At 23.9% G+C, this 25,937-nt stretch overlaps 8 protein-coding genes across 8 annotated transcripts; 5 read left to right on the top strand and 3 right to left on the bottom strand. All coding sequences in view use genetic code 6, as the record gives it.

Annotated features, from left to right (window-relative positions):
* Positions 1–776: 776 nt before the first annotated feature.
* TTHERM_00390200 (hypothetical protein) lies at positions 777–3,236 on the top strand (the record flags this gene model as incomplete). Its single annotated transcript, XM_001019425.3, has 1 exon — positions 777–3,236. One exon carries the CDS (start codon positions 777–779, stop codon positions 3,234–3,236), a length of 2,460 nt encoding a protein of 819 aa, XP_001019425.1.
* A 311-nt stretch (positions 3,237–3,547) lies between these two features.
* Positions 3,548–6,040, bottom strand: TTHERM_00390190 (hypothetical protein; the record flags this gene model as incomplete). The annotated part of the gene is made up of 3 exons (XM_001019424.4): positions 4,217–6,040; positions 3,924–4,158; positions 3,548–3,870 (listed from the first exon to the last, which is right to left on the bottom strand). Exons 1-3 carry the CDS (start codon positions 5,882–5,884, stop codon positions 3,548–3,550), a joined length of 2,226 nt encoding a protein of 741 aa, XP_001019424.4. The 5' UTR covers positions 5,885–6,040.
* A 513-nt stretch (positions 6,041–6,553) lies between these two features.
* On the top strand, positions 6,554–8,850 carry TTHERM_00390180 (hypothetical protein; the record flags this gene model as incomplete). The annotated part of the gene is made up of 2 exons (XM_001019423.2): positions 6,554–7,384; positions 7,810–8,850. 2 exons carry the CDS (start codon positions 6,554–6,556, stop codon positions 8,848–8,850), a joined length of 1,872 nt encoding a protein of 623 aa, XP_001019423.2.
* Positions 8,851–9,480: 630 nt separating this feature from the next.
* TTHERM_000390179 (transmembrane protein, putative) lies at positions 9,481–10,118 on the top strand. The gene is made up of 2 exons (XM_012798449.1): positions 9,481–9,937; positions 10,000–10,118. Exons 1-2 carry the CDS (start codon positions 9,533–9,535, stop codon positions 10,024–10,026), a joined length of 432 nt encoding a protein of 143 aa, XP_012653903.1. The 5' UTR covers positions 9,481–9,532; the 3' UTR covers positions 10,027–10,118.
* A 1,862-nt stretch (positions 10,119–11,980) lies between these two features.
* On the bottom strand, positions 11,981–13,111 carry TTHERM_00390170 (transmembrane protein, putative). Its single transcript, XM_001019422.2, has 4 exons — positions 12,803–13,111; positions 12,597–12,665; positions 12,439–12,541; positions 11,981–12,371 (listed from the first exon to the last, which is right to left on the bottom strand). Exons 1-4 carry the CDS (start codon positions 12,989–12,991, stop codon positions 12,127–12,129), a joined length of 606 nt encoding a protein of 201 aa, XP_001019422.2. The 5' UTR covers positions 12,992–13,111; the 3' UTR covers positions 11,981–12,126.
* Positions 13,112–13,783: 672 nt separating this feature from the next.
* Positions 13,784–18,187, bottom strand: TTHERM_00390160 (proprotein convertase subtilisin/kexin type 5; the record flags this gene model as incomplete). Its single annotated transcript, XM_001019421.2, has 9 exons — positions 13,784–14,500; positions 14,563–15,559; positions 15,611–15,799; positions 15,861–15,945; positions 16,005–16,258; positions 16,427–16,664; positions 16,858–17,061; positions 17,354–17,468; positions 17,654–18,187. 9 exons carry the CDS (start codon positions 18,185–18,187, stop codon positions 13,784–13,786), a joined length of 3,333 nt encoding a protein of 1,110 aa, XP_001019421.2.
* Positions 18,188–19,362: 1,175 nt separating this feature from the next.
* TTHERM_00390150 (transmembrane protein, putative) lies at positions 19,363–24,182 on the top strand (the record flags this gene model as incomplete). Its single annotated transcript, XM_001019420.1, has 7 exons — positions 19,363–19,540; positions 19,782–20,360; positions 20,413–21,417; positions 21,483–22,741; positions 22,800–23,289; positions 23,346–23,620; positions 23,832–24,182. 7 exons carry the CDS (start codon positions 19,363–19,365, stop codon positions 24,180–24,182), a joined length of 4,137 nt encoding a protein of 1,378 aa, XP_001019420.1.
* Positions 24,183–24,620: 438 nt separating this feature from the next.
* On the top strand, positions 24,621–25,723 carry TTHERM_00390140 (hypothetical protein). Its single transcript, XM_001019419.3, has one exon. The coding sequence runs from the start codon at positions 24,775–24,777 to the stop codon at positions 25,459–25,461; it is 687 nt and encodes a 228-aa protein (XP_001019419.1). The 5' UTR covers positions 24,621–24,774; the 3' UTR covers positions 25,462–25,723.
* The last annotated feature ends 214 nt before the right edge of the window (positions 25,724–25,937 follow it).

Below are 25,937 nucleotides of genomic sequence, written 5' to 3'. Positions count from 1 at the left end.
TAATACTAAATCAATTTTTTCACTATTTTAAAAAATACTATGATAATAGAAATAGTAAATTTTAAAATATAAAAATAAATTTAATTTTTAATTTTTGAGTTTTTAATCTAAAACTAGATTAAAAAAAAATAGTGAAATAAATTTAAGAGTAAATTAATATCAAATAGAATTAAATTGAAATATTTATATTTTGATTATGCTTGATTTAAGAAGATATCACTAAATTCTTTATATAAAAGGATAGTAAATACATTTTATAATAACTAATATCTTTTATTAGTATTTAAATATTTATTTAATTATTTCTTGCTCTATAAGATTATATGCAAAATAAACCAACCAATAAAATTTAAGATTAAATGATCAATTAAAATAAATGATTGATAAAAAATCTTATCTTCTAACTATCTTTTTTTGAAAGCTGATTGCAAATAAAATTTGTTTAGATGCAAATAAATTTTTGATATTATGAATGCATAAACATGCTAAATGCTAAGGATTAGTGTTTTTTATTAACTAAAATTTCTTTTAATGTTAACTAAATTATAAAATTACTATAAAAAGCAAACACTCCTCTAAATAAATATACTTTTGAATATACTATTAATTAATTTCTAACTATACAATAATAATCAGATTAGTAATAATATAATTTATAAAAAAGCAAATCATAGCTATCACAAATTGTTTTAAATCAGTATTTTTATAATAAAATAGACTTATCTGACAATCAAAAATTCTTTTATTAGCATAGCATAAACTTTAATAATAAACAGATGTACGACTGGTAGAGAAGAGAAGATACAAAGAATCTCCTGAGACATGATATAAGCGAAAAAAACAAAAATGATAAAAGCCATAGCAATAATATTAAATAGAATGGAAATAGTGCTACTCCTTCAAAATAAAAATAGAACTACCCTATTCATCATTTAAATATTAGCTCCAATATATTTAATACGGATTCTAAAAATGTAGATATTAGTGCAGAAAAGAAAATTAGGTCTCGTAGTAATAAAAATTATGAACACTCACCTATTTTTGGTTATGAAAGAAACAAAACAGAAATGAATGATAATTCATCTGCTAAAAAAGACAATAAAGTAGGAAAGACTCGCACAAATAACACATTTACCTCTTAAATATTCAAACAGGAAGAAAATTAATTTGAAAATCAAAGCGAAATGCAATAGAATAATGAAAAATATCAAAACTAACAAAAATTCAAAAATAGAAATGCAAGTAATAAAAGCTAAATAGTACTTAGCCATAAGGAGAATAACGATGATCAAACTTATAAAGTTTTTTAGTAAAAGAAGCGCATTACTTAAAATGATAGCAACATATTCAAACCTCTTACTCCAACATCAGCGAGGTAAAATTAATATAAAATTAAAGATCATTCAACTGCTGAAATTTTTGGAGAAGAACCTCAAGAATGTATAAGAAAACCACATCCAAAGCCATTTGAACCAACATACAGCCATCGTCAAGAAAGTCCTGCTTAAAAAAAAATAATGCACTTTTATGCAAGCAGGGATAATAATGGAGATGTAATTCCAATATCATCTCGCGTAGAACGTTGCCATACATCTCATGAAACTAGAGAATCAGGCTAAAATAGCTTTTTATCAAATAACTAGAAATAAGGTATAAGTGGTAGTACAAGTGAAGCAGTAATAAGGAATTATACACCTTAAATGAAAAAGCAAATGCAAATTTTAGGTAGTTTTAGTAAGTACAATGAACCTTAAATGATCAATAAAAACTTAAAGGAAGTAGAAAAATACAAAAATGAAATACGTAGCGGCAACGATGAATGGTGGAAAAAAGTAGAGAAGGCTAAAAATAATGTTGACTGTTTTCTTAGCAATAAATAAATAGCAGAACAATAAAAATATAAATAATTAAAGAGTGATTTCTTTGATGAAATCAACAATTAGATTTTTGGAGGAACTAAAGATATAAATGATCCTAATAGTATTACAGCTGAAGAAATAGGAGTACGTCCTTAAGTACCTTAATAGCATTAATTGCAATAAAAGTAGTAAAAATGGTAGTTAGATAATACTAATGAAGAGCAAAGACGTAAAGACCAACAATACAGTGACCTATTTGGCTATGGTTAAACATAAGCACCCCAGAAAAATTAGAAATAAGATGCAATCTTCCCAGCTAATTTCAAAAGCAGCCAATACGACTCTATTAAATTCAAAACAGATTATCCCAGTGCAAATATATAATATTAGAAGAAAAATGAGTAATCATTTTAAGAAAAGCATATATAAAGTAAAGAATAAATAAACAAAGTGGAAGAAAATAGCCAGCAAGAAGATTCTGAAAAAATAGGTTTAAGTTAGCATTCAGATTAAAGATTCTATGCAAATTTAAGTAGTTGCTTAGATTAAAGTGGATACAGGAATAACTACAGTAAAAATAATACATGGAAAGAGGAAAAGAATCTTAAATTTGATAAATATCAAGTTAATTAAAAATGCTAAGAGGATTAACATAATGTATCAATTAATTTTGGCTGTCCTAAAAATGATGAAGGAAAAAATCAAAGAATTATAGAAATAGATTTCAAAAATCTTTCTGATAAATTTGACTAGAGTGAATTTAAGCGTTATTGCTCAAGAAAAGGCATACACTTAGTAGATTTCTAATATGATTTCAACAAACTTAATAATAAAATAGCTGGAACAGGCTAACTTAAAATAAGAGATATGCATTAGGATACAAATAACATTGAAAATGTAAAGGATCATCTTCGTCAATAAGGATTAGTTATAAAAAGCAGTAGAGTATCTTTATCAACTCAATCATTTAACTATAACAGTGGAACTCATAACCCCCATAAAAATTAAATGCTGCAACCAGTGGAGTCTCCAAATTCTTCATTCAATCCTAACATTACTCCATAGCAAAGTTTACAATTGAAAGGAAAGGTAAATAAAAAAAATTAAGAAAGCAAAGGATTTAAGCTTTTAGTCACGAAGAAGAAATAACAAAATATTGAAAGTGAAACTTAAAAGAACTAAATTAACTAAGGAAATATTTAACAGAACTCGAAATTATATGATACTGCAAGAAGTGAAATAGATACTGCTAAAAAAGTTGTAGAAAATCACAACTGGAAGAAAGCTATAGATGGTGTTTCAAAGGAAAATAAAAAAAATCAAGAAATAAGGGCTAAATCAGCACTCATCAATAGAAAAACTCCAAATAAGGAATGAAATATTTAAAATATTCTAAATTAATTTTTCTCTCTTAAAAATTTGATACTAACATACCAACAAATTTATTTGCTTGTTCGTTGATTCTAAGAAAAAATAAATTAATTTTATCTAAATAATTCATTAATCAATATGAAGTAAGTAAAATAAATTTTAAAATAAAAATTATCAAAATATGTATGTATATAGGTAGATAGGTATGCATAGGAGCATACAACTAAATTTCCATACTGTAAATATTTTAGCCACTTTTATTTGTATTCTATTATCTATTTTGAGAGCAGATATTATTTTATCTACTTATTTTTATTTCACTCTGTATTACTGTTATAAGTATTGTCAACAATTATCTAATTAAGATCTGCAATTCTTTTTATTTTCATTTAATTATCTTGGTATTTAAAGTATTAAATATTCTTTTTGCTAGTATTTTCATCTTATTCGCTCAATCCCATAAATACAATAATTTCTTCTATCAGTGGAGAAATCAAAGCACAGAGAGGCTCAATATTATAGAATTGGTCTTAGTTAGTTATATCTTAGTTTTTCTCAATAAATTCCTTAATAAACAATTTCTTTTCATAACTTTAGTTAAGTTATTAAACTTTATCTTCTAAGCTCAAGAGTATTTCGACTAATTCATAATAATTTTAATTAGAAAACTTTTATTAGAATTAATAATTTTACCAAACTTCTCATAATTGGTGTTCATGTATTCTCTGACATAATTTTCTTTGCTTTCAGTTTTCCTATATTCTTAAATTTCAGGTCCGTCTAACATAAAAAAGAAAAGTTCGTATTACTATAGTACTAATTAATCCAAACATTCTTTTTCAACCATTTCTCCAATAAAGTTAACATCTATCAATTGAAGTCCTTCCTTTGTATTTTAACTTATTTTAAATTTATCTGAAAAATTTCCCTATTTTTTAAAGCAATATATTTCTATTAAATGATAATATTATTAAATATTTAATTACACTGTCAGGATATTTTTCATTAAATTCATCAACAATTTTTTGAAGATCAATTTAGGTAAAAATTAAAGTTTCATCAATTTCTTCATTGAATTGCTAATTATCTTTACAGAATTTTTTAATTTGATCTGCTGTTATTTTACCTTCAAAAAACTAATTAATCATAGTTTTAAAAGCATTTTAGTCAAACTCTTATTGTATCTCTTGCTTAGATGGCCTTTATTCTACTTCTCCTTATACCTGTATGTTTTTTTAATTATCAGTATCAGTTTAAACATGATGATTAGCAATATCGTCCAATAAATTCTCATCTTCTTCATGTTTACTGATATCTTTTTCAGAAATAATAACTTATTTTTCTTAGTTTGCATTTTAATTCATGTTTTATGAATTGACTTTTATTTCATTGTCATTTTATTATGCTGCTGTTTGAATTTTTTCTATTTCTTATTTCAGTTCAGGCTATTTCTCTTCTATTTGTTCAACTTTTACTTCATTATTTTCTTTTACAATTTTTTTGGGTATAATTTTAGGTTGATTTGAATCTTATGGCAAAGATTAAGATTCATTTTTTTTATTTGCATTTTGTTTTGTTTTAGTTTATGGAATAGCTTTATCAGACTTTAAAGATTTAGGATCTACAGAATTAAATTGTGAAACACTTGCACTATTTTTTAATGATTTATCTTTATTTTTGCTATCAGAACCAGCTTTTTCGTGGCTAGCTCCTACCTTTGGTATAGCAGGCTTTCTTTCTGTTTTTGGTTTTTCTTCATCTTCATTTTGTTTAGGTTTTTCATCTTTTTTACCCTATAAACTTTTTCTCGAGTTATCTGAAGTTGTAGGTCCAGTTTTATTGGGAAGATCTTTATTATCTGAAAACTTACTCTTTTCTTATTTGGTATTATTCTCCTCTTATTTTAACTAAACCATACTTTTATTTTTATTTAAATTCCTTAATGTTTTTAAATCTTATATTTTAGGAATTTTTGAATTATCTACTATATGAGTTGAAGCTGTTGATTTATGGCTAGGTGTATTATTTGAAACACCTTCTTCTATAGGTTTTAATTATTCTTTATGCGTTTCTTTTTTATCAGTTGCTGGTTTAACTTTCTAAGACTCTTCTTCATGATTTTCTTTAGTTTGTGTTTTTAATCCTTTACTTTTTACATCCAAAGTAGCAGCACCTTTAGCAATTTTTGATAAGTTAGCTTGTGCAGGCAGTTGGTTTACAGATGCAGATAATCTTTAAGATAAAGGTACTGCTTCATTTATAACAGGTAAGCCAGAACTTATACCCATAAGAGAGCTTTACAGTAAGTTTGATCCTATTTTTTTGCCTAAAGTACTATTTGTTGGAGCAGCATTTTAATTATTTTTAGGAGCTGCCGCAGCTTATTTTTACTCATTTTATTTCTCTAAGTTGGATAATATTTTTTCTGCAGTATTTAATAAAGACTTTAGCATATCTTATTATTAATCAATGCTTTACTACTAATTTTCATATCTATCAGTAATTAATTTCAACTTGCTTCCAATCTACTCATCTACTATCGAAAAAATTTTATCTTTAAGATGTATCTATCTATCATTATTATCTGCCTGTTGATTATAAAAATTACTTTAATCAAGAGGACTCTCCATATTTGCAAAATTTTGCTAACTCATGCCTTTATGTATTAGGAAAACGAATAATCTAAAATTTAGTTGTAATTGCTGTTTTTTTTATATAAGTGAGTTATAGTAGATGCAATAAATAAAATTATTAGAATTGATTTTTATTAATTGTTAAATTATGCAAATTCTGCCTAAAACAATATTTAAAAATTTAATTCCCCAAAATAATTATGTTTATTTTATCAAAATAAAAAGTTTTGTTGGTGTTTTTTTGATGAATTAAAAATATTTACTCCAAACAAAAATTTTGATTCTTCCTTTAATAAAGTTGAATGATTAAACATAAAAATAATAGTTTAAATAAAATGACTACTTCAAACTGTGAATTGCTAAAATAATTCACTTTAAACTTAAGAATAATGAATGGCATACAAAATATAATTTATATAGATGACGAAATCAAGATAACTAAATTACGCAATATACATAAATCAAAATTTGTTTAATTTTTAAATACTTAAACGTATAGTAATTAAACTAATTAATATAGATAATTAGATACTAATTATTATTATGTGGTTAAGCACCTTTTTGAGTAAAAGAAATTTTTGGTGTGAAATATATGTAAAAATTAATAAAAAAGTTAATAATATTTTGCATATTCATATAGAAATCTGAAAATTTTAAACAATTTTAAATAATTAATTTTTCAAAGCAAATATGATTGCTGCTAAGGATTTAGCCCAAATGCTTGTATTTGGAACAATAGATGAAGGTATCAACTTTTCACTCTCTCTACTAAACAAATTATAGTCTAAGACCTCTTTTCTTTTCCCAGAGAAGAGAGATACTAATGCCAATTTGCTGAGATAATTTTCTCTTCAATGGATTATTCATAATGTACCTTTGAAGGATGGCATTTAAATGAGCTATGAAGAATTTAGAAGTGCAATAAAAAGATTTAGCCGTTATTATAATGAAAATTCTCTAGAATAACAATTAAAAGATTTTTATGATACAGCAGTAAATGTTTGGTAAAAATTTAAATAACCACCCTCAACTGAAGAAATAAAGCATGCTTTGCTTGAAATTGCAGCAAAAACTTTAGACAAAGATCTTCAAAAAAAAGATATTCTTAAAAGTGATGTAGGCTTTGGTGAAGGTTTATTTAAGATAGCGAAAGAATTATATGAAGAAAAGAAATAAATGAGCGAAAATTCTTTAATAAAAAATGTATTTGAAAGCTTTGAAGGAATATTAGAAAAAGAAAAGCATTATGTTGAAGTTTGCAAAGATTATTATAGTTTCTTAAAAGATTTTATCAACGTACACTTTCCTACAAAATAGGACAAAAAGAATGAGCGCTTTTATAAAAAAGTATACAAATTTACAATTGAAAACTATTTGAAACTAGTAAGTTTTCCTCTCTATACATTGGAAGACGTTATAGATCTTTTCCTTTCAGATTCAACTTAAAATATAGTGGCAAATAATTTCCGTGAAAAAAGAAATCAAGTTTAGAATAACTAAGTGCAACAACTCCAATTATAAGTAAAAAATAATTCTTAAACAAAAAATTTATTTTTCATTGAATTTTGTTTTAAAAAATTTTTTAATTCATGTTATATGAAATGAATTATTCAAACAATTAAGAGTACAAATTAAAGGTCATTTATGATTATATAATTATTCAAGTCAGTAAAAATCAAGGAGAATAAACAGATTGATTTATATTAATTCAAAAATAGCTATTGCTGGTTAATAATTACGAAATTTTTGCTATTCAAATAAGAAAAATTTCATAATATGATTTAGAAAAAACTTATTAAAATTCCAAATTAAGTTTTTTTTATAATGTTTAAAATTTTGAATAAACATAGATGTATGTATTTATAAAGCTAATTGAACCTTTATTATATGATTAATAAATTTTAAAATAAAATGAATAATTATTAATAAATGTTATTAAAAAATAGATCCAAATACTAGGTATAAAGGGCTTTTTAATATGGAAAAGATTTTATAACTCTTATAAGGTTTATAGAGGCTTTTCTTTATAAGAGAGGGTGTAGTTGCTGGGTCTTTATGGGTTGCTTAATGAAGTCAAGCTTTTAATTCCTATTTTTAATCAAGATTCAATAAGAATCAAGAAAATCAAAGAATTTTATGAAGTAAAAGTGAAAAAAACATTAATTCAACATTACAAATAGGTCATTTATTATCATGGAATAATTAAAAAAGAATGGGTCATTTTTAAAATAAAAACTCTTAACTAAATAAAAGACTTGATAAAATCTTTACAAATAAAAGTAGAACAAGTAAATCATAGAGCCAATAAGCTTTATTAAGAAGCACTTGATTATGTACAAAATAAGAGGAGATAAATCTTACTATAAAATTATGAAGAAACCAAAACATAAGAAAATAGATATTATGAATAGGAAATATAAGACGATAGACTAGTAATAGATAATGAAGATTAAATCGATTAAGGGGTAGCAAGTCCTGTAGTGAATGAAAACTCTAGCAACGATAACTCATACAATGAAGAGGAAGAAAAAAATAATGATAACCATTAACAAGTAGAATCTTGTGTGATGGAAAAAGTAGCTGAAAGTGCATAAGAATTAGAAGGATCTTATGAAGATAGCTAAATAAAGAGTGGAAATCAAAGCTAAATTAAAAAAAACGACTCTGTTGATCTCTTTAATTAGAATTAATAACAAGTAATTTCAAGCGAAGAAGATAATCCTGCTGTTACTGTAAGTAGTTTTGATTACACTTCTTAAAATTAAAATCCTATTAGATCTAAAAACCCTTTAAACAGTAAAAGAATGAATAATGAAGGAGAGCAGGAAGATGAAGAGATAGAAGAAGAAGAAGAAAAACACCAAAATTCAGACGAAAAACGCTAAACTGAACACAAGTTTTACTCTATTTCTAATAAATAAAATAAAGGAGTAGAAGAAGAAAGTGATGAGTGTTCTGCTGTAGAGCATGCAACTCCTGTCTAATGAAATAATTAATAATATAATTTATACAAATGCAATTAATCCTTCTTTATTTAGTTAAATTAATTAATTTACAATCCAAAACATTGTTAAATTTTAATTCATCATATTAGATTATATTTCATTTCATTTCTCAATAAAATATTGCTTTTTTTAGCAATTTCAAAATTAAAAAATTATTTAAATAATATTTTATTCTCTTAACAATGTATGTTTAAATGGTCAGTCAGTCAAATAACTTAATAAAATAAATATTTTCTCATTTCTTTATTTATATAATTTTGAAATATAAGAAAGTCTAAGAAAAATAGATAGGTAGATGTATGAATGATGCAATTAATAAAAATTAGTGATATCATATATGTTTTTATTATTGATAGTTACACCAATATTATAATATAAAATCAATAAGAAATTTTTTTTTAAAAACTGAAAAATTTAAATGACGAAATTTTCCTCCTTAATATTAAATTAAAAGTTGAAAAAGTTAAGCTTCTTATATTATTTAGTATTTAGTATTAACCTCAATATTTAATGATACTAGGTATTTATTTTGAAATAATATTCGAATTCAAAATACAAAAATGAAGTTTTTAGTGTTTATAATACTTCTGTTTGAGATTTTATTTTTGATCAGGTATTTAAATATTTCATTTAAAAATAATCAAAAATATATGCAGATATACAAATGCTTTAAAATTAATTGTTTTAATTACTATTTTTTTCTTTATATCTGAATCAAAATATCAATTATAATATATCTATATATATCTTTTAATATATTTTTATAAGCAATTACGCAATAATTTTCTCAGTTAGGTTCACTCTATTTTAGTAAGAAACAAAGTAATCTCCTCTTTATTTCAAAATAAAAAAAGAAGTAGAATTACATTATAAATGCAGGAAAGTAAGCCACTAAAAAAATAAAATCATTTCTACTTGGAGAAAAATTTTATTAAAATATACACAGGTAGAAGATAGAAGTTATCAACATAAGCTCATAAATAACTAGTAGAATAAACGGTATAATACTTCTTTAATAAATAATTGGGAATGTAATTATGCAAGTAGCACCAACTGCTATGTATCCTATGTAATACTCTTATATTTCTTTCAGGTTAATAAAGATCTAAACTACTAATAATATAATTATAGATATAAGAGCTATTGAGAGTCCCTTGACCGCTTTTATCTACATTTAAAGTAAAGTATCTATCATCCAAAGATACCTAGAAGTATCAATGATAGACTTAATTACATCAGGATTAGCTTGAAATAATTCATTTTTCACTTATTCCATAATTTTGTTTCTTCTTAGAATTCTTAAATCAATATTTTGTAGAGAATCTGGTAGAGAAAATTGTAACCCGTCAATAATATATTCAAAGAATAAACCACAATGCCTAGGATTACTATGAATGTAGTATTACTCGGGATTATCTTCGAATCCTAATAATTAACTGTGGTCTTTTGGGGTATTAGCCATAGAAGAAATTGCTTGCGATCTAGAATTAAAGCTTTTTTAGCTTTTTTTACTTTTTTCCATTAATTATATCTATGTTAATGATTTATTTTCTTGTTGCTTAATTTTTTTAGTTTAAATAATAATATTTTTTATAAGAAACTTTAGTTGAATTTTATAAACTAAGTTAAAAAAGAATTTATATATTTACTTTGCCAAACAAAAAATTAAATAGAAAACTTAACAGAGTAACCAATAATGAAAAATAACAATAAACCACACATACAAATTTTCAATTTTTATTGATTTTTTATGTATAATAACACAAGGAAATATTTATACTTTTAATTGTGTAATTCCAATTCAAATATTTCGCTTTACAATTAATTCAATGTAATTTTTTATCTAAAATATGAGAAAGCTGTCACTTTTTTAAATACATTTTATTTCCAAATTAATAATATTATTAATAGCATTAAGGGTAAATAATAAAATTTTTTCTTTATTTTTGATTTATTATATTAAATATTGATAGTTTTAAATAAATTATATATGAAATAATAAATTGTTTATTAAAATTTTCTTTTGATTATAATATAAAAGCAAATATTTATTTTATTCTATCCAATCATCTTTTAAAATATGTATTATTATTATTTATTTTAATCTTTTATACTTATAATTTTGAAAGATTTAAAATTTATTAAACTCATACAAAAAATATCAAAAAACCTTGAAATAGTCATTACATTAAAATAATTGCATAATTAAAACTATGAATTTTTATTTTCTACAAAAATTATTAAATGCATAATTTTTTAGCTAAATTAGCTAAAATTTATTTTTGATGAATGCGACTAATTTAAATTGCCTGAATTAATTGTAATCTTATTCAAATACTTTAAATTAACTTAATTTCACTTAAATTCAATATTCATATTAGAATTGAAATATACTATTGATGGTAAATAAGACTTTATTTTAAGATACCTTCAACACTCTGATTTAATATGTATATAAAAAATAAATCTTAAATTATATTTTTTTAATTTATACCTCATATCCAAATTAAAAAATATATCTTAAATATTAAGATTTCAATTAGAGTATTTAAGGTAATAAAGTTGAAATTAAGCAAGAAAATCAGTATCAGTTCCCTACCTTTCTGTTTTTATCAATGCATTCTAATATTTCTAAGATGGAATATTCTCCTATTTGGATATAAATTTTAAATTATCATTAAAAATTATTAATATATTAATATATTTTAAACATTAAATTAAAATTAATGATATTAAAGACTAGATATACATTTTAAATAATTTCTTTTAAGCAATTATTTTTTACACTTTATGTAAAAATATTTTTTTAGTTTAAAAGACAAATAAAAAAAATATTTTTAATTAAAAATTACAACCAAAAAGCAATAATTAAATATCTACTTTATTTTTATTACTTTTTAAAAAACTAAAGAAAATATCATGATAGAATTTGTTTTGACAAATTTTATTAGTAAAATGGTTAAATAAAAAACTTTTTGATTAATATATTTATTATTAATTAAAGATTTATAAAAAATTGATATCATACATATAAACCCTTGAAAGAATATAAACATCTTTTATAATTTTAGTTTAATTTTTAAATAAGAATAACATAAATTTATATAAAATAAATTTAATTTAACAAAATAATAAAAAGATTATTTTAATTTAAAGATACTAAGATAAATTTCACAAAAAATTATAAAAATGTGGGAGTTATTTATAAATTACATTAAAAAATATTAAATTATTATTAAATGAATATTATTTAAATGCTCAAAGATCTGTTTTTTTTTATTAAGTTTATTACTCTTCCTTAGTTAATTCACTTTCAAACACTTTCCATTATTCAGTTAATTCATTTACTGCTCTATCCAAATCTGATTAATCATATTCTGTTTCAATTAATAACTCTTCAACATTTTCTGTCATAATAAGATAATCCTCCCATATGAATCCATATAATTCAGGATCTTCTACCATTCTTTCAAAATCAGCTTCAGTAATATCATCTTCAATGTCTAAAAATTGTTTAAATTTGTTTTTTTGTTGAAATTAAAAATAATAATTTAATTAATTAATATTTACCATATAACTAAACTAAATGTTTATACATATTCATAGCAAAATCATTAATGAAGGTTTCAAATTTTTCTTTTATAACCATTTGTCTTAAATTATCTTTTGTAAGCTAATCACAAAAACAAAAGTTAGTATTTTAATCTTTGCTAAATTATTTAAATTACCATTAATTCTTCTGTTTAGTTAAAATATTTTCTAGATATCGCAGACATTAATTCTCTATCATGTCTTTCCTAATTATTTAATTGTAATAAATTAAAAAAAATAATCTTTGATTAAACATTTTTGATTGCTAAAATTTTTGGAAGAGTTAAAATTTGCTGAGATTAGAAAGTAAATCTATTTATAAGTTATTATTGCATATTTTTACCACTGTCCCTCTGAGAATAGGAGAAACAAATTTTATCACATCATTTTTAGAAATACTATCTGATTTGTATTTTGATAAAAATGTATCGAATTCTGTTTAGAAATTAGCAGGAAGCTTATAATTTTTAATGGAGTAAGTAATACTAATAAGTATAAATAGTATTAAAATTGAATTTGCTATTTTCATCATTATTTATTCAAGTTATTCTACTATTATAGCAGCTATTAATTTATTTTTTATTTATTTTTTTAGTAAAGATATAGAATTGTAAAAATTTTATACAAATTAATTATTCTTTTTATAAAAAAGCAATTTATTAAATTACTTTTTAAAGTAATAAATTTTATTACGAAAAAAAATGGAATAAACATCTCTATTAATTAATTATTATAATAATTTGTTTCAGTGTTCACTCTATTTATTTAAAATAATTTTTAAACTTATTATAAGAATTTTATGATTTGTTTATGTTCTTATTACACATTTTAAATAATTTTATTTGATTAAAACGTATTTTATATGTTTGTTACCTTATAATAAAAAACTTATTTTTATATCTTTGCTATTTTAGTTTGTATTACTTATTAAATATTTAAAATAAAATAGTGTCTTTTTATTATTAAATCAACTAGTACTTACTTTTCAAATTTATAAAATTGTCTTATTCAACATGTTTATATTTAATTTTTGATTTAAAATGTTGGATAATAATATTTTTATTTGTTTTTTAAATATCGTGAATTGTATTTCAAATATGATTTTTGTATTTTAATAATAAAATTGAATAGTTTATCAATAATAATATAAAAATTTGTAATAGGAATTGAGGGAAATTAAATTTTGAGAAATTATTTTATGAAAAAATATTAAATTTAAGCTATAAAAATAATTATATATATATATATATTATTATTATGTAAAAAATTACAAAGTTAAATTAAATAACTTTTTTTTATTTAAATTTTAGATACATTTAACTCTTCAAATACAACCTTTAAGTGTTTGTTGAGCTTTTAAGCATCTATCATTGTAAAGATCGCACCAATTTTGCTTTTGAATAAACTCTTTGAGACCATTGAAATCAGATTTCTTGACTATCTCAGTTATTTCTTTTGAAAAACTACAATTTTAGCGATTAGAGAATAAAATATCTGCTAAGACATTAACCATACATAGAGGAGTTGAGTCAGTAATACCATAACATTGCTTAGTATTTTTAATAGTATCTTAGATGTAATCATTGTATATGGATTCAGCTTCTATCTTAGTTATAGATAAACCATTAGCCTTCATTACATCAGGATCAATGTTGTATTTATTTAAAATATACTTTATTTCGAAAGCATTAATAGTCTAAGTTAAAAGCTTATTCTAAGGAGTTATTACAGTGATGAATTGATTTCCTTAATTTTCATTAGCAAATATATAATCTTTTGTTTCATCACAAGAGCATTTAGTAGGAGTAATAACTTAAACATTTGCCTTATCAGTGTATTATTAAAACATTAGCTCTGATGTGTCTATGTTCTTATCTTATTCTGAAACTTGGATAACTCTTACTTTCTAAACTAAATATGATGTTAGGGAATTTGTCAAAGAAGAATCACACTTCTTTAAGTAAGAGTTTTATTCAGCTGAAGCACCGTACAGACTTATCTTTTCTACTTAAGATGAGACTGGGTTATTTACATTTAATACCTAGTTAATATTTAAAATATCATTAATTAAAAATTTTTCATTTTCTTATTAATATATGTTACCTCAAAGAAAGCATTTCCTAAATATTTTTGCACTAAAACAGTTCTTTAGACAGTATTGTCCTAGGAATCTTTTCCGCATAAATATAAAATAAAATAATTTTTGGAAGAGGTATTAAGAGTGTATTATGAATTGTTGACTAATTGTTCTATTTCTTCAACACTATTTTGATTCACAAATTACCCATCTTAAAAGCAACTTAAAGGTGTTTGCTTTGTTGTAGTAAGGACAATATCTTTTAATTTCTTAATAGATATTTCTTTTTAGTTGTTGGGTGAAGCAAAGCCATTAAGATAACTATCTAATTATGAAACACACTGAAGTTGATTGCAATTAAAAGAAAGAGTAGGGTTGAAAGCATATGCAGAGCTAAAGAAATTTTAGGTAATAGCAAATTCTACTAATGATTAAGGGTTTACAGCTTAACCAGAATATTAAGCATTTGATTGTGATAGTAGCATAGAGTAGATTGTAACTAAATCACCATTTTTTCCAATTGTAGATTGAGATATTTGAGAGTCATCACAATTTTAATTGTTCTTCTTGAAATATCTATAACGGTTTTAGAATTATTAGAATGTGCATGGCTTATCAGAAGACATCATTTTAACATTTTACCATTGTTGGTCATTGCTTGAATATACTTTTGAAAACTATACAGAATAATTTTGTTATTAATCAGAAGGTAAGAATGATTTGCAAACTTATAAATTCTCGTAAATTTAATTTTGAGTGAGGATATTTGACAATGGTAAAGAAGTAGTAATTGTAGTATCACATACACCATTAACATCTGGGAATAGTTTATTAGCTGAAGGGCAAGATAAACAGTCTTTGTAGAGGGGGCCAGTACACTTTTTGCACGAAGGGTGGCATGGGGAGCATGTTTTACGGTTATCATTCCAGAAGTATTTTGGCTCACATTCAATACAGGAAGAGTCATCATTACATGAAATACAGTTATTAGTACATTTGTAGCATTGCTTAGTTTAAATATCCCTATTTTTAATTAAAGTAATTTGAATTAAAAAAAACAAAAATTTAAATTACCAATATTGTTATTTAGGGCACTTGCTTTTGGCTTCATCTCTCAATTAATCTGCAGCTTAGAGATCAGATGTATAGCTATCACTTTTAACACACTCAAAGTAAACATCAGAAGGATTAGAAGGATCTTAGATCGGAGATGTAGCTTAGTAGTAAATAGGGCATCTGTTATAGCATTTAAATCTATCACCACTTTTTTTGTGAATTAATATGAAATGTTAATTTATGTAAGATTAGTAAAGTAAATTTTTACTCTTTTACAAAATAGTTAAGTTCAGGATTACATTTAGTGCAAAGATCTGAGGAGTCTATACATTCTTCGCATGAAAAATTACATTCTATTGTTAATGAAAATAGTAATTAAAAAATAATTTAATAAAAATAATTAATCAAATACCTTTCTCTGTTTATGTTCTAGGATCTTTAAATTTCTTAGCCTTGAATGATGGATTTAAGCAAAAACCATTCTAATTGGCATAGTTGTTCTTGCAAGTTAAGCAATCATTTTATAGAGGGCCTTTACACGTATCACAATTTTAGAAGCATTCTGCGCAAGTGTAAGGGTATTGTAGCATTCTATACTAACTTTAAGTACATCTATTTTTTCCACACTATTATCCAGTAGGACAGACGGAACATCCTTTTCCGTACCTTTTAATAAAAAATTTAATTGTAATAAAAACTATCAAATAGACAGACATTTTTAGAATTTTAAATATAATTCTTTATATGACTAGCTTAATGACTGTAAAAATTAAAATAGATTTGAATAAAAAGTAATATTATAATTAAGATATGTCTAAAAAAAGTTGCTATTACTCAAAAACAAAGCCATCAAAACATGATTTGCATTAATTTGGATTAGGACCTGTACACTCTAAGCAGTAATCAGAGCATTCAACACACTTTTCATCTTAAACATAAGTACCAGGTCTGCAATAAAGGCATTAAGTCTTTGTAGTTTTATACTCAGGGGGGCATTATTCAACACACTAGCCTTACAGCAAGTAGAGCCCTGATCTACATAGATTACAAGTAGTAGAACCTAATGCAGAATCTATTAATTAATTTGTGAAATTTAAATAATTATTTAATGGAATTAAAAGAATCAATTAATAAGGAAATAAAAAATTATATCTATTAATAGACATAATACTATTAATAATTATTCTCAGTATAGTTGTCAAGTATAATTAATAATTAGTAATATATATCCAATGATACTATTTTTAAAAGATTCATTTATTTACCATATGTGCACTTAGAACAATTGCTTTAAGTACAAGCAACACAAAGGCCATCTTTCATGTAAAATCCATCTTTACATTGCAAACATTAAGCATAGTTACTTGTGCAAACACCACAATTTTTTACCTAACATTTCATGCATATCTTATCAAATCCATTGACATCTGTCTTTAAAAGTCTTTCTTCTGTCGATTCATCGTAATATCCTATTAGTTATTAATTTATTAAGTAAGTGACTAAGTATAAATTTATTATTTGAAGTGATATAGAATTTTATATATGTTTATTTTCTTAAAATTTATATTACCAATATTTATTGTAATAAAATAAAAGTTGATATCAAATGTATAAGATAACACTTTGCAAAAGTTGATGAAATATCTAAAGTATTTTTTTGCAAAGATAAAATTTATTTGAGAATAGTATTATAAATTTTATGGTTTATCTTAGTTTAGATTTTTAATGAAAGTGGAATTATTTAAATTTGTGATATTTTACCTGTAACTATCATTTCATCATCAGGATTGTTACAGTTCCAAAGAAGTTAAAATGATTCGACAAGTATTTAATTGAGAGGCTGACTTTCATCTAGAGTGAAGATATTATTTTCTTACTATTTTAAAAATAAATTCAATTTACAATTTATAACATTATCACATGAATACTCAATTAAATATTAAAATGAATGAAATTTTCAATATCCATTTTTGAATGATGATAAGCTAGTTTATTGGATTGAGGAAATATTAAAAATAAAATTGATAAGAATGATAATAAACTTTCATATAAATAATTTACGTCATAATTAAAATGTTTGTTTTACTTCAGAGTATTTATTTAATCAGAATTTCTTGTGCTGAATGAATTTCCCATACAAAGTTTGCAATCATTATAATCATCTCCTATTCTTTTTAGAAGCTAAGAATCTCCACAAGATGGTTCTTTAGCAGCATATTTTTTGTATAAGAAGTATTCTGGTAAGCCGATAAAACCATACTCTAGAGAAAGCTTTTAAGAACCGCTTAAGAAAGTACTTTAAATTTCTAATGCAGTGTTCTTATCTAAAGCATTCAAGATACCAATTTAGTTGGAATATTCAAACTACACTATACTTTCAATATCTTAAAAATTGCAGGATTTCAATTTTTAAGCAAAAGTAAATAGTTAGATTGAAAGAGCAACAGCACGGTCAACACTGCAGTCTTTATTTTAGAGGGCATCATTTAGTGTTTCTGCGTTAGATACCTGTAAGCAGCAAATAAGAAGAATTACTAAGGTCAGTTTAAGAAAATTTCTTTCTATAAAAGGAATAGAAAGAGTGAAGGACTTCATTTTTGAGATTTTGAGAAGATAAATCTGCGTTTAAAGTTTTATTAGCAACGAAAATGGTTGATGAAGAAAAAGAATTTTATCTTTCCAATGCAGTTGTTTTTAATACTTAATTATTTTAAATTAAATTAATAATTTTAAGGGGCAAAATTTTGCAAGGACAACATTAAACTTAACAAAAATCAACGAATTTTCTGAATTAAGTAGAAGCAGTTTTTATTATCTGATTGATAATTATTTAAACAAATATAAATAAATAAATTAATTAGAGCCATTAAATTTTATGAATATTGATAATAGCTTGCATTACAATTAAATCAATAATTTCCGTCTAGTAGCGTTTACATTTTCTTTAAAGATAAGGGGTAAATATATCAATATCAATTTTATTAAAATTTTATTTTGATTAAAAGTTTTTTGGTCTATCTTTCGTTTTTACCATGCTTCAGTAAATTTGCAGCCTATCGTTTGCACTGATTATCGAACTAATTTATATATTTTGAAAGCACTTTTTGAGAAAATAGATTTATTTAATTTTCGCCTAGAATTAATTTTAAACCCATTAATTATCTTCTATTTCACCAATTACTGCTCTAGTATGATTAAAATATTTGAGTCTAATTTAATTGAAGACATAAAAATTGTTACTCTATAAAATTTTTTTAAAATACAAGACTAAATACCAAATTCTGAATCTAAAAAATTTTTCAAAATTTATTGAATTTTAAAAAGACGTACCTTAAATTACTGATAAATAAATGTAAACTAAAATTGTGTGAATGGATATTTTAAATTATTTTTAAGTATTTCTTACTAACGCTTAAATATTTAAATTTTACCCTACCCTTTCAATTTTATTTTTGTATTTATAAGCAAAAAAAATTTAATTAAGAAGTAAATCAATTGCTTTTAATTGTGTGGTTTCAAAAGAAAGTAAAAGAAATAGAGATGATTTGATTCTTAATTATTAAAATCTATCCCACACTTATTTGATTCACTGCATTTTCCTTCTCTTTATTGATTTGAAATCAATAAAATAATGCGAAAGTGAAGAAAATAAAGTTTGAATTTAACAAATTGATTGATTTTATTTGATCATTGACTTATAATCATTAAATTGCGAAAAATATAGTAATAAATCAATCAATTAATCCTACTTAAACGAAGCATATAAATAAATGGATTAAAATATCAGCAAATTTATTGATAGAAAACCTCTAAAAGATAATCCAATAAGCATACTTGGGTAACCTGTAGCCCCTAGTATGAATTTGGACAATGAAAATATGGATGATGATGATAATTAGTTTAATCAAAACTAACCCAAATCAAAGTCTAACATTCGAAGCCTAGATGGTAATTATCTTTTTTGAAATATATACATTTATTTATATTCAATACATAAAATAAATTTTATTTTTTTAAGTTTATTTTCAATATTTATAAGATAAAATATTATCTAAGATAAAATACTTGATTTATAATAAATTAATCTCATCTTTATTTTTCTATTTATTTTGAATAAATAAAAAATTTAATTGATTAAGTATTTTTTATATTTAAAGTATTTATTAATTAAAAATTATTTTATGAAAAGCCCTAAGTTAAGATAGTAGTCCTAATAAATTAAACTCTGGAAAAGTAGTATCCGACCTAGTCCCTTAATAATAAAATCCTTAAATGGTTTCAGTCAAGATAAGCTCCTCTAAAAAGAAATGGATTATTGGTCTCACAGCTCTTGTTATTATCGGTGTAATTCTTGGAGGTGTCTTAGCCTATAAACTTAAAACTGACAATCGCAGTGATGAATATAAAGAGGTGATAAAAATACCTGCTAATTATAATTAATACAAAGAGTCCATCTTGTCAGGTTAAAATAATAATTTAGTTAAAATTATTCAAGTACCAAAAAGTTAGAAGATTTATGAATACAAGCTCTATAATAATCAAACTACTGTCTAAGGTGATGGGCAGAAAAAAATAACTAATTCATTAATTGTTCACTAATTTGGTCTTGTTTGTTCTAATGTTACTGAAGATGAATTTTAGATGTTCATTTATATTATTGACACAAAGATGTATGAGAACAACAATTTGAATAATTAATTAACTGGATTCCCAGGAATACTTGAAAAGGAGTAAGCCGCAGCAAAGAGAAATTTGAAATAATCTTAAAGTAAATTTTTTGATCAAATTATCAAATATTACCTAATTTTAAAAATTAAAAGAACCTGAAGATGTTGCTAATGATAGCAGTGAATTTAGAAACAAGTAATCAGATAATGCCCTTCAAAACGAATACGCTCCATTAAATGATGAAGAAATTAAAATGTTGGCTTAGAAAGGTATTACTCCTGAATAATTCTACTAATCTAGATACCCAATTATTTATTTCACTTTGGATAAGAACAGTAAAGTGAAGGAAATATAATAACCTATCAACTTGCGTTTAGATATCTTTTAGATCTATTTGAATATAATTGAGCAAGTCACTCCTATAGTTAAAAGTGATTTTTACTAGATTACTGATTAAAATGGTAATAAGAAGAGAATGCTTTCAATGTATACACAAAGAATCCTAAGTGGTGAAGAAGTAAACCCTAAGCTTACAGCTTCTATTGATGAACACGGTTAGGCAAATCTTAGCAAATAATTCGAATAAAATAAGGTTAATAGTAATGATTCTTCATAATCTTAAGATTACAGCTAAAACTCAGTTATCTAAAATGGTTCACTGCTTGAAAGTAGTGCTAAGTCCAATTTTAAGATGGATGACCACAAGGTAGATGAAAATGGAGATATGCCTTTATTCAAGGGTATAGAAATGAATTCTGAATGTAAAATAGCTTTTATACGTCAAGATGATAAGATTGATGACAACTTATTTAATTTAATTCATACGACTTTTAACTATATGAGTGTCCTTCCTTAAACTCTAGACGAAGCTTTAGATACTTACAACTCTGTATTTAACACATCTACTTAAAATGGTAATTCTCACACTGATTTAGATGGTGAAAAAATTAATGGTAGAATTCTTGAAAATAAGGGCGCTTCTCTTTCTCCAGCTATATAAAAGCCTATATTCAGAAAAAATATAGCTGCCTTCGAATTTGGTGCAGATGTAAGGTCTGAGTGCAATGATTCTGGATTCATAGGTAAAGAAGATATTTGTACAGTTGGTCTTTACAGCTACTTTAATGGTGCTTCTATCAAAATCGTAGAGAAACAAAGTAAGTTTTTAATTAATTATATCGATAAATAACACTTTTTTAAACTTTTTGTATTTTTTTATTAGCAAGAGTAAATGTCTCTAAAATCCTTAAACTCTATCAATATATTTAGCACTTGCTAAAGGATAAGCTTGATTTAATCAAAGATAAAGTAAATGGAAGACTTACAACAATTAAAAATGATATAGATGGCCTTATGGATGAATTAGAAATAGTCATTTCTATTGATAAAAATCCTGTTTTGAAAGAAATATACGATGTTGTAAATAATGACGAGCTACAAATCTTCAATTTAATTGCTGATTTAGAATAGTTCCTCAAAGTTACTGTCTCTAACATCACCAAACTTATCAAAGATCCATTAGGTACTTTGAAAGAAAGAATGCTTGGATTTTTATCAAGTAATAATATAAGTATTGAAAATTAAATTAATCACATTCAAAGCTTCCTCATCGATAGACTTGCAAAGATGAAAAAGCTTATTGATTTAGCTTAAACTACAGGTATCCCTAGCAGCTCTTATTAATAGATTTATCTTACTCTTGAAAATCTTGAAGATGTTTTAATTTAAATTATTGATGAACCCTTAAAGTAATATCTAGATCAAGTTGAAGGTTTTATTTTAGAATAAACCAACACAATGTTTGCCTCAATTAATGAAGTTGATAAATCTATTTCCTCATTAAATCCTACTTAAACTGTAGCAAACAGATTAAAAAAGATCATAGGTACTTCTCAGATTGTTGACACATTGAAATCCTTTATTAGCAAAACAGTCAAAACAATCGGTTAATAATATGATTTATCAGATTTAATGGCAAAAGCCTTGAAATAATCCATCAATTCTATTAAACAAGAAATCTATCAAAAACTAGAAGATCTCTAACAAAAATTCCCAAGCTCTTCTCAAAATGCACTTTCAAATCCCGAAATAGATCAGCTTTTAAGCGATTTCTCCAATATTACTAACTTTGCTGTAGATCTCACTTCTGGTATTAAAGAATTGAAGGAGGATGTCATTCAATTAGTCTAAACTGTTAAGAAACTATAAGAAAAAAAGACTCTTTCTATAATTACTGATCTAATTTAACAACTTTCCCAATTCCCTACTGACTTATTACAGAAATTAACTGAATAAGGAAAGGAGACTATTTCTAAAGCTAAAGATGTTGGTTCTTAAATGAAAGAACACATCCTTAACTGGAAAGATAATCTTGTTGAAAAGTGCAAGAAACTTCTTTCAGATTTGTCAGATATCTATGCAGATGTTAAGAAATTTTTAAGAAATACTGATTTCCCTGAAGATGATCCAAATTATTATAAAGTAAAAATAGATTTATTTTCAATTTACAATTAAAAAACATTTTTAATAACATAAATAGGCAGCTATATTTGATGAAGTTTAGGATATAGTTGAATCTGTACAAAGTATTATTCACTATAATTATGATGCAATAGGATAAACTTTTAAAAGATTCTCTTAAATTCCAGACAAATTTATCAAGTTTGTTAATGATTTAAAGCTTTTAGGTTAACGTTGCATGAACTACTTTGGAGATATTAAAATTGCCTTTACTTAAATTTACATTGATGAAAAGGAAGCTTGGAGTGAATTAAGATCATTGTTTGAATAACCTAAGGAAGATATTAGACAATAAATTTAACTCACTATTGAAACTGAATACAATTAAAATCTTAACAAAAAAGCCATACCAGAAATAAATAATGATATTAACGGGTTAATGAATAAGGACTTAGCAGCTTATAAGGGAGATGTTTAACAAAACAATTTTGATGTCTAAACACTATATAAAGACCTAATCCATAATCTCATAGTTGAGGCTTAGTTTGAAAAAATAATTGAAACTCCTCGTAATTTATCATATATCACTTATTCATCAATATTTACTTAATTATTTTTAATATAGCACTCAGTATTCCTTTTGAGTACGTTTACATGTATCCTACTCCTATTGGCGTGACCCTCAAGCTCAGATTATATGCAAGTTGGGATAATAGCTTGAGATTCAAATTAGCTTTTTACAATGCTACCCTTGATGTAGCAGCTGGTCTTTCTACTAAAGTAACAATAGGAGGAGAAGTCGGAGCCACAGTTTTTGTTGCAGAAGTAGGTGGTTATGCCGAAGGTACTTTCTTAGATACCTCTCTTATGTTAGGCCTTACCTTTAAAGTATTAGAAAAGGTGAGTTTTATATTTTATTATTTATTTTCTTTATACTGTATACTCTCATTAACTAAGACCCCCAAGGAAACTTTTTCTCTAAAATTTTGGGTCTTAATTCAAAAATTTTTTTACATTTTCTAAAAATGGGGTCTTAATTAATGAGAGTATACAGTATATACAAATTCATTCTATTATAATATTAATTCATTTATGTTTTATTAAAACAAAGTTCAAAGGATCATTTTATATTGATGCTACTTTTAGTCCTTATTACATCAAAATGGGTTTATATTATAAGACTATTTTTAGTATTGAGGTATTTAAATGTGCAGCAGAAAGGAGAAGAAATTTAGGAATCCTATCTGCTATTGGAGGTTTTCTCAAAAGTACTGTAGGTGCAGTTTTAAAGAATTCGAAGAATCCTATTGCTAAATTAGTTAATAAAGCAATAAATTGTCTAGCTACTTTAGAAATTGGTACCAAAAGACATGATATTTTTGAACCTCTAAGCTTAAAGGGTGAAACTTACAAAAAACGTTTATATGAAGTTGAATTTGGCCCTCTATAAAAAAATATATGATGATCGATAATTAATATTATGTATAATATATATTTATAATGCAAGTTTAAAAGATAAATAATTTATTAAATCATTTTTTGTTAATTTATAATGAATACAGATTTTATTAAATTTTATAAAAGCTAATCAAGTATGTTCAATTTTATTCTTCTTTATAAATTATTAATTTAATAACAATTATATAAATTCGAATACTACAGTGATTAATATTTAATGTATTGGTGTTTCTAGATAATTTATAAAATTTCCTTTAATTAATTTAAAATAATTGTTGTTAAAAAATAAACTTTCTTTACCACACTTCCAAAAAACGAGGCATTAGTGAAAGAAAAAAAATTAAACTAAATATTATTTTTAAGTAATTTAATTTAATTTAATTTGTATATACCTGTTTTTTAAATTTATTATTGCATATTGCAAGCTTGCTTTTAGATTTAAATATGTGTGTACCATCAAAATTAAAAAAACATTTAAAATTTAATAAAAAAATAGAAATATTGATATATATTTAATACTAACCATATAAAGATAAAAAATTTTTAAATAAATTAACTCAAAGTAAAGAATATTTATTCAGTCTTGCTCTCTCTAAATGGCCTCATCTAAAAACATAAAATATTAAATTTTAGAGTATAAGTATGTAAATAGTTTAATAGAATGCATAGTAGAAGCAGAAACACAAGAAGGATCATTTTTATACAACATGCGTATAAATAAAGAGAGGCTTGAATAAGTGTTTATTAACTTTTTAAAGCATGAAGACCTTTAGATTTATAATAAAATCTTAATAGGAATAGATACAAGTGATGATCAAGTGATAGCATTTGTAGTTGGTGAAGACCTTTAAGATGTCATTAAAGAAACAAATTAAAAGTAGGAAGATAAGGTGATCGATCAATATTGTGGAATTTAAAAATTAGTTCTTTCTGAAATGAGTGAATAATTTAAACTCCCTGGAGAGATGATGATAGTTGATAGCTATGGAGTTAGAAGGAGATTCTAGGAATTGAAAATAGGTTAAATAATTTTAACTAAATATCTTGACCATATAGAAAGTTTAGGTTACTTATGTCTCTCAGGACTCTGTACAAGTCGAGCTTGCCTCCATATTTGCAAAAAACTTGGGGGGAAAGTAGCAAAAAGCCTTCATCCAAAGGAATTATTTTGTATTGATTCAAGTCTTTGCTCCATGTTTAAAGAAAATATAGAGATCCCTATTATTTATTGCAAAAAATATTAAATGTAACAATAATAACTAATAAATGACCAAAATTAATGAAAAAAATAATATATTTTATTTAATTAATATAAAATATAAAAAATTATTTTGTTAAAGAGACTTAGTATCAAAACTAGATAGTTTTTAGATTTAATTCTAACAAATTTTGAAGAAAAATAACAAAAAAACGATAAATAATCTCTTAACTTATATAAAATTTATAAATAGCATGTTTTCATTCATAATCTTTATGTGTTTATTTTTTATTTATTTTGGCCTTACTCTTTTTATTTATTTATTATTTCTTATTGTAAAAGTCATCAAAAATTTAAAATATAAATTATATTTAAATCTTTTTTAAAATATTTCAATTTTGTTTTTTAATTGCAATAATACACTTTTTTGAAGTTTAAAAATATAATAAGAAACAATAACAAAATGTATGGATGAATGCATGTATATATAAATAGATTATATTATTTACAGGCTCGTTGTTTCTTTAAAAAAATATTTTATTTAACTCAAATAGTTTATTT

The sequence above is a fragment of the Tetrahymena thermophila genome (assembly GCF_000189635.1).
Source record: "Tetrahymena thermophila SB210 genomic scaffold scf_8254587, whole genome shotgun sequence".
NCBI lineage: Eukaryota > Ciliophora > Oligohymenophorea > Hymenostomatida > Tetrahymenidae > Tetrahymena > Tetrahymena thermophila.
Note: the sequence above shows the minus strand (reverse complement) of the source record. Positions and strands in the feature narration are given on the sequence as shown.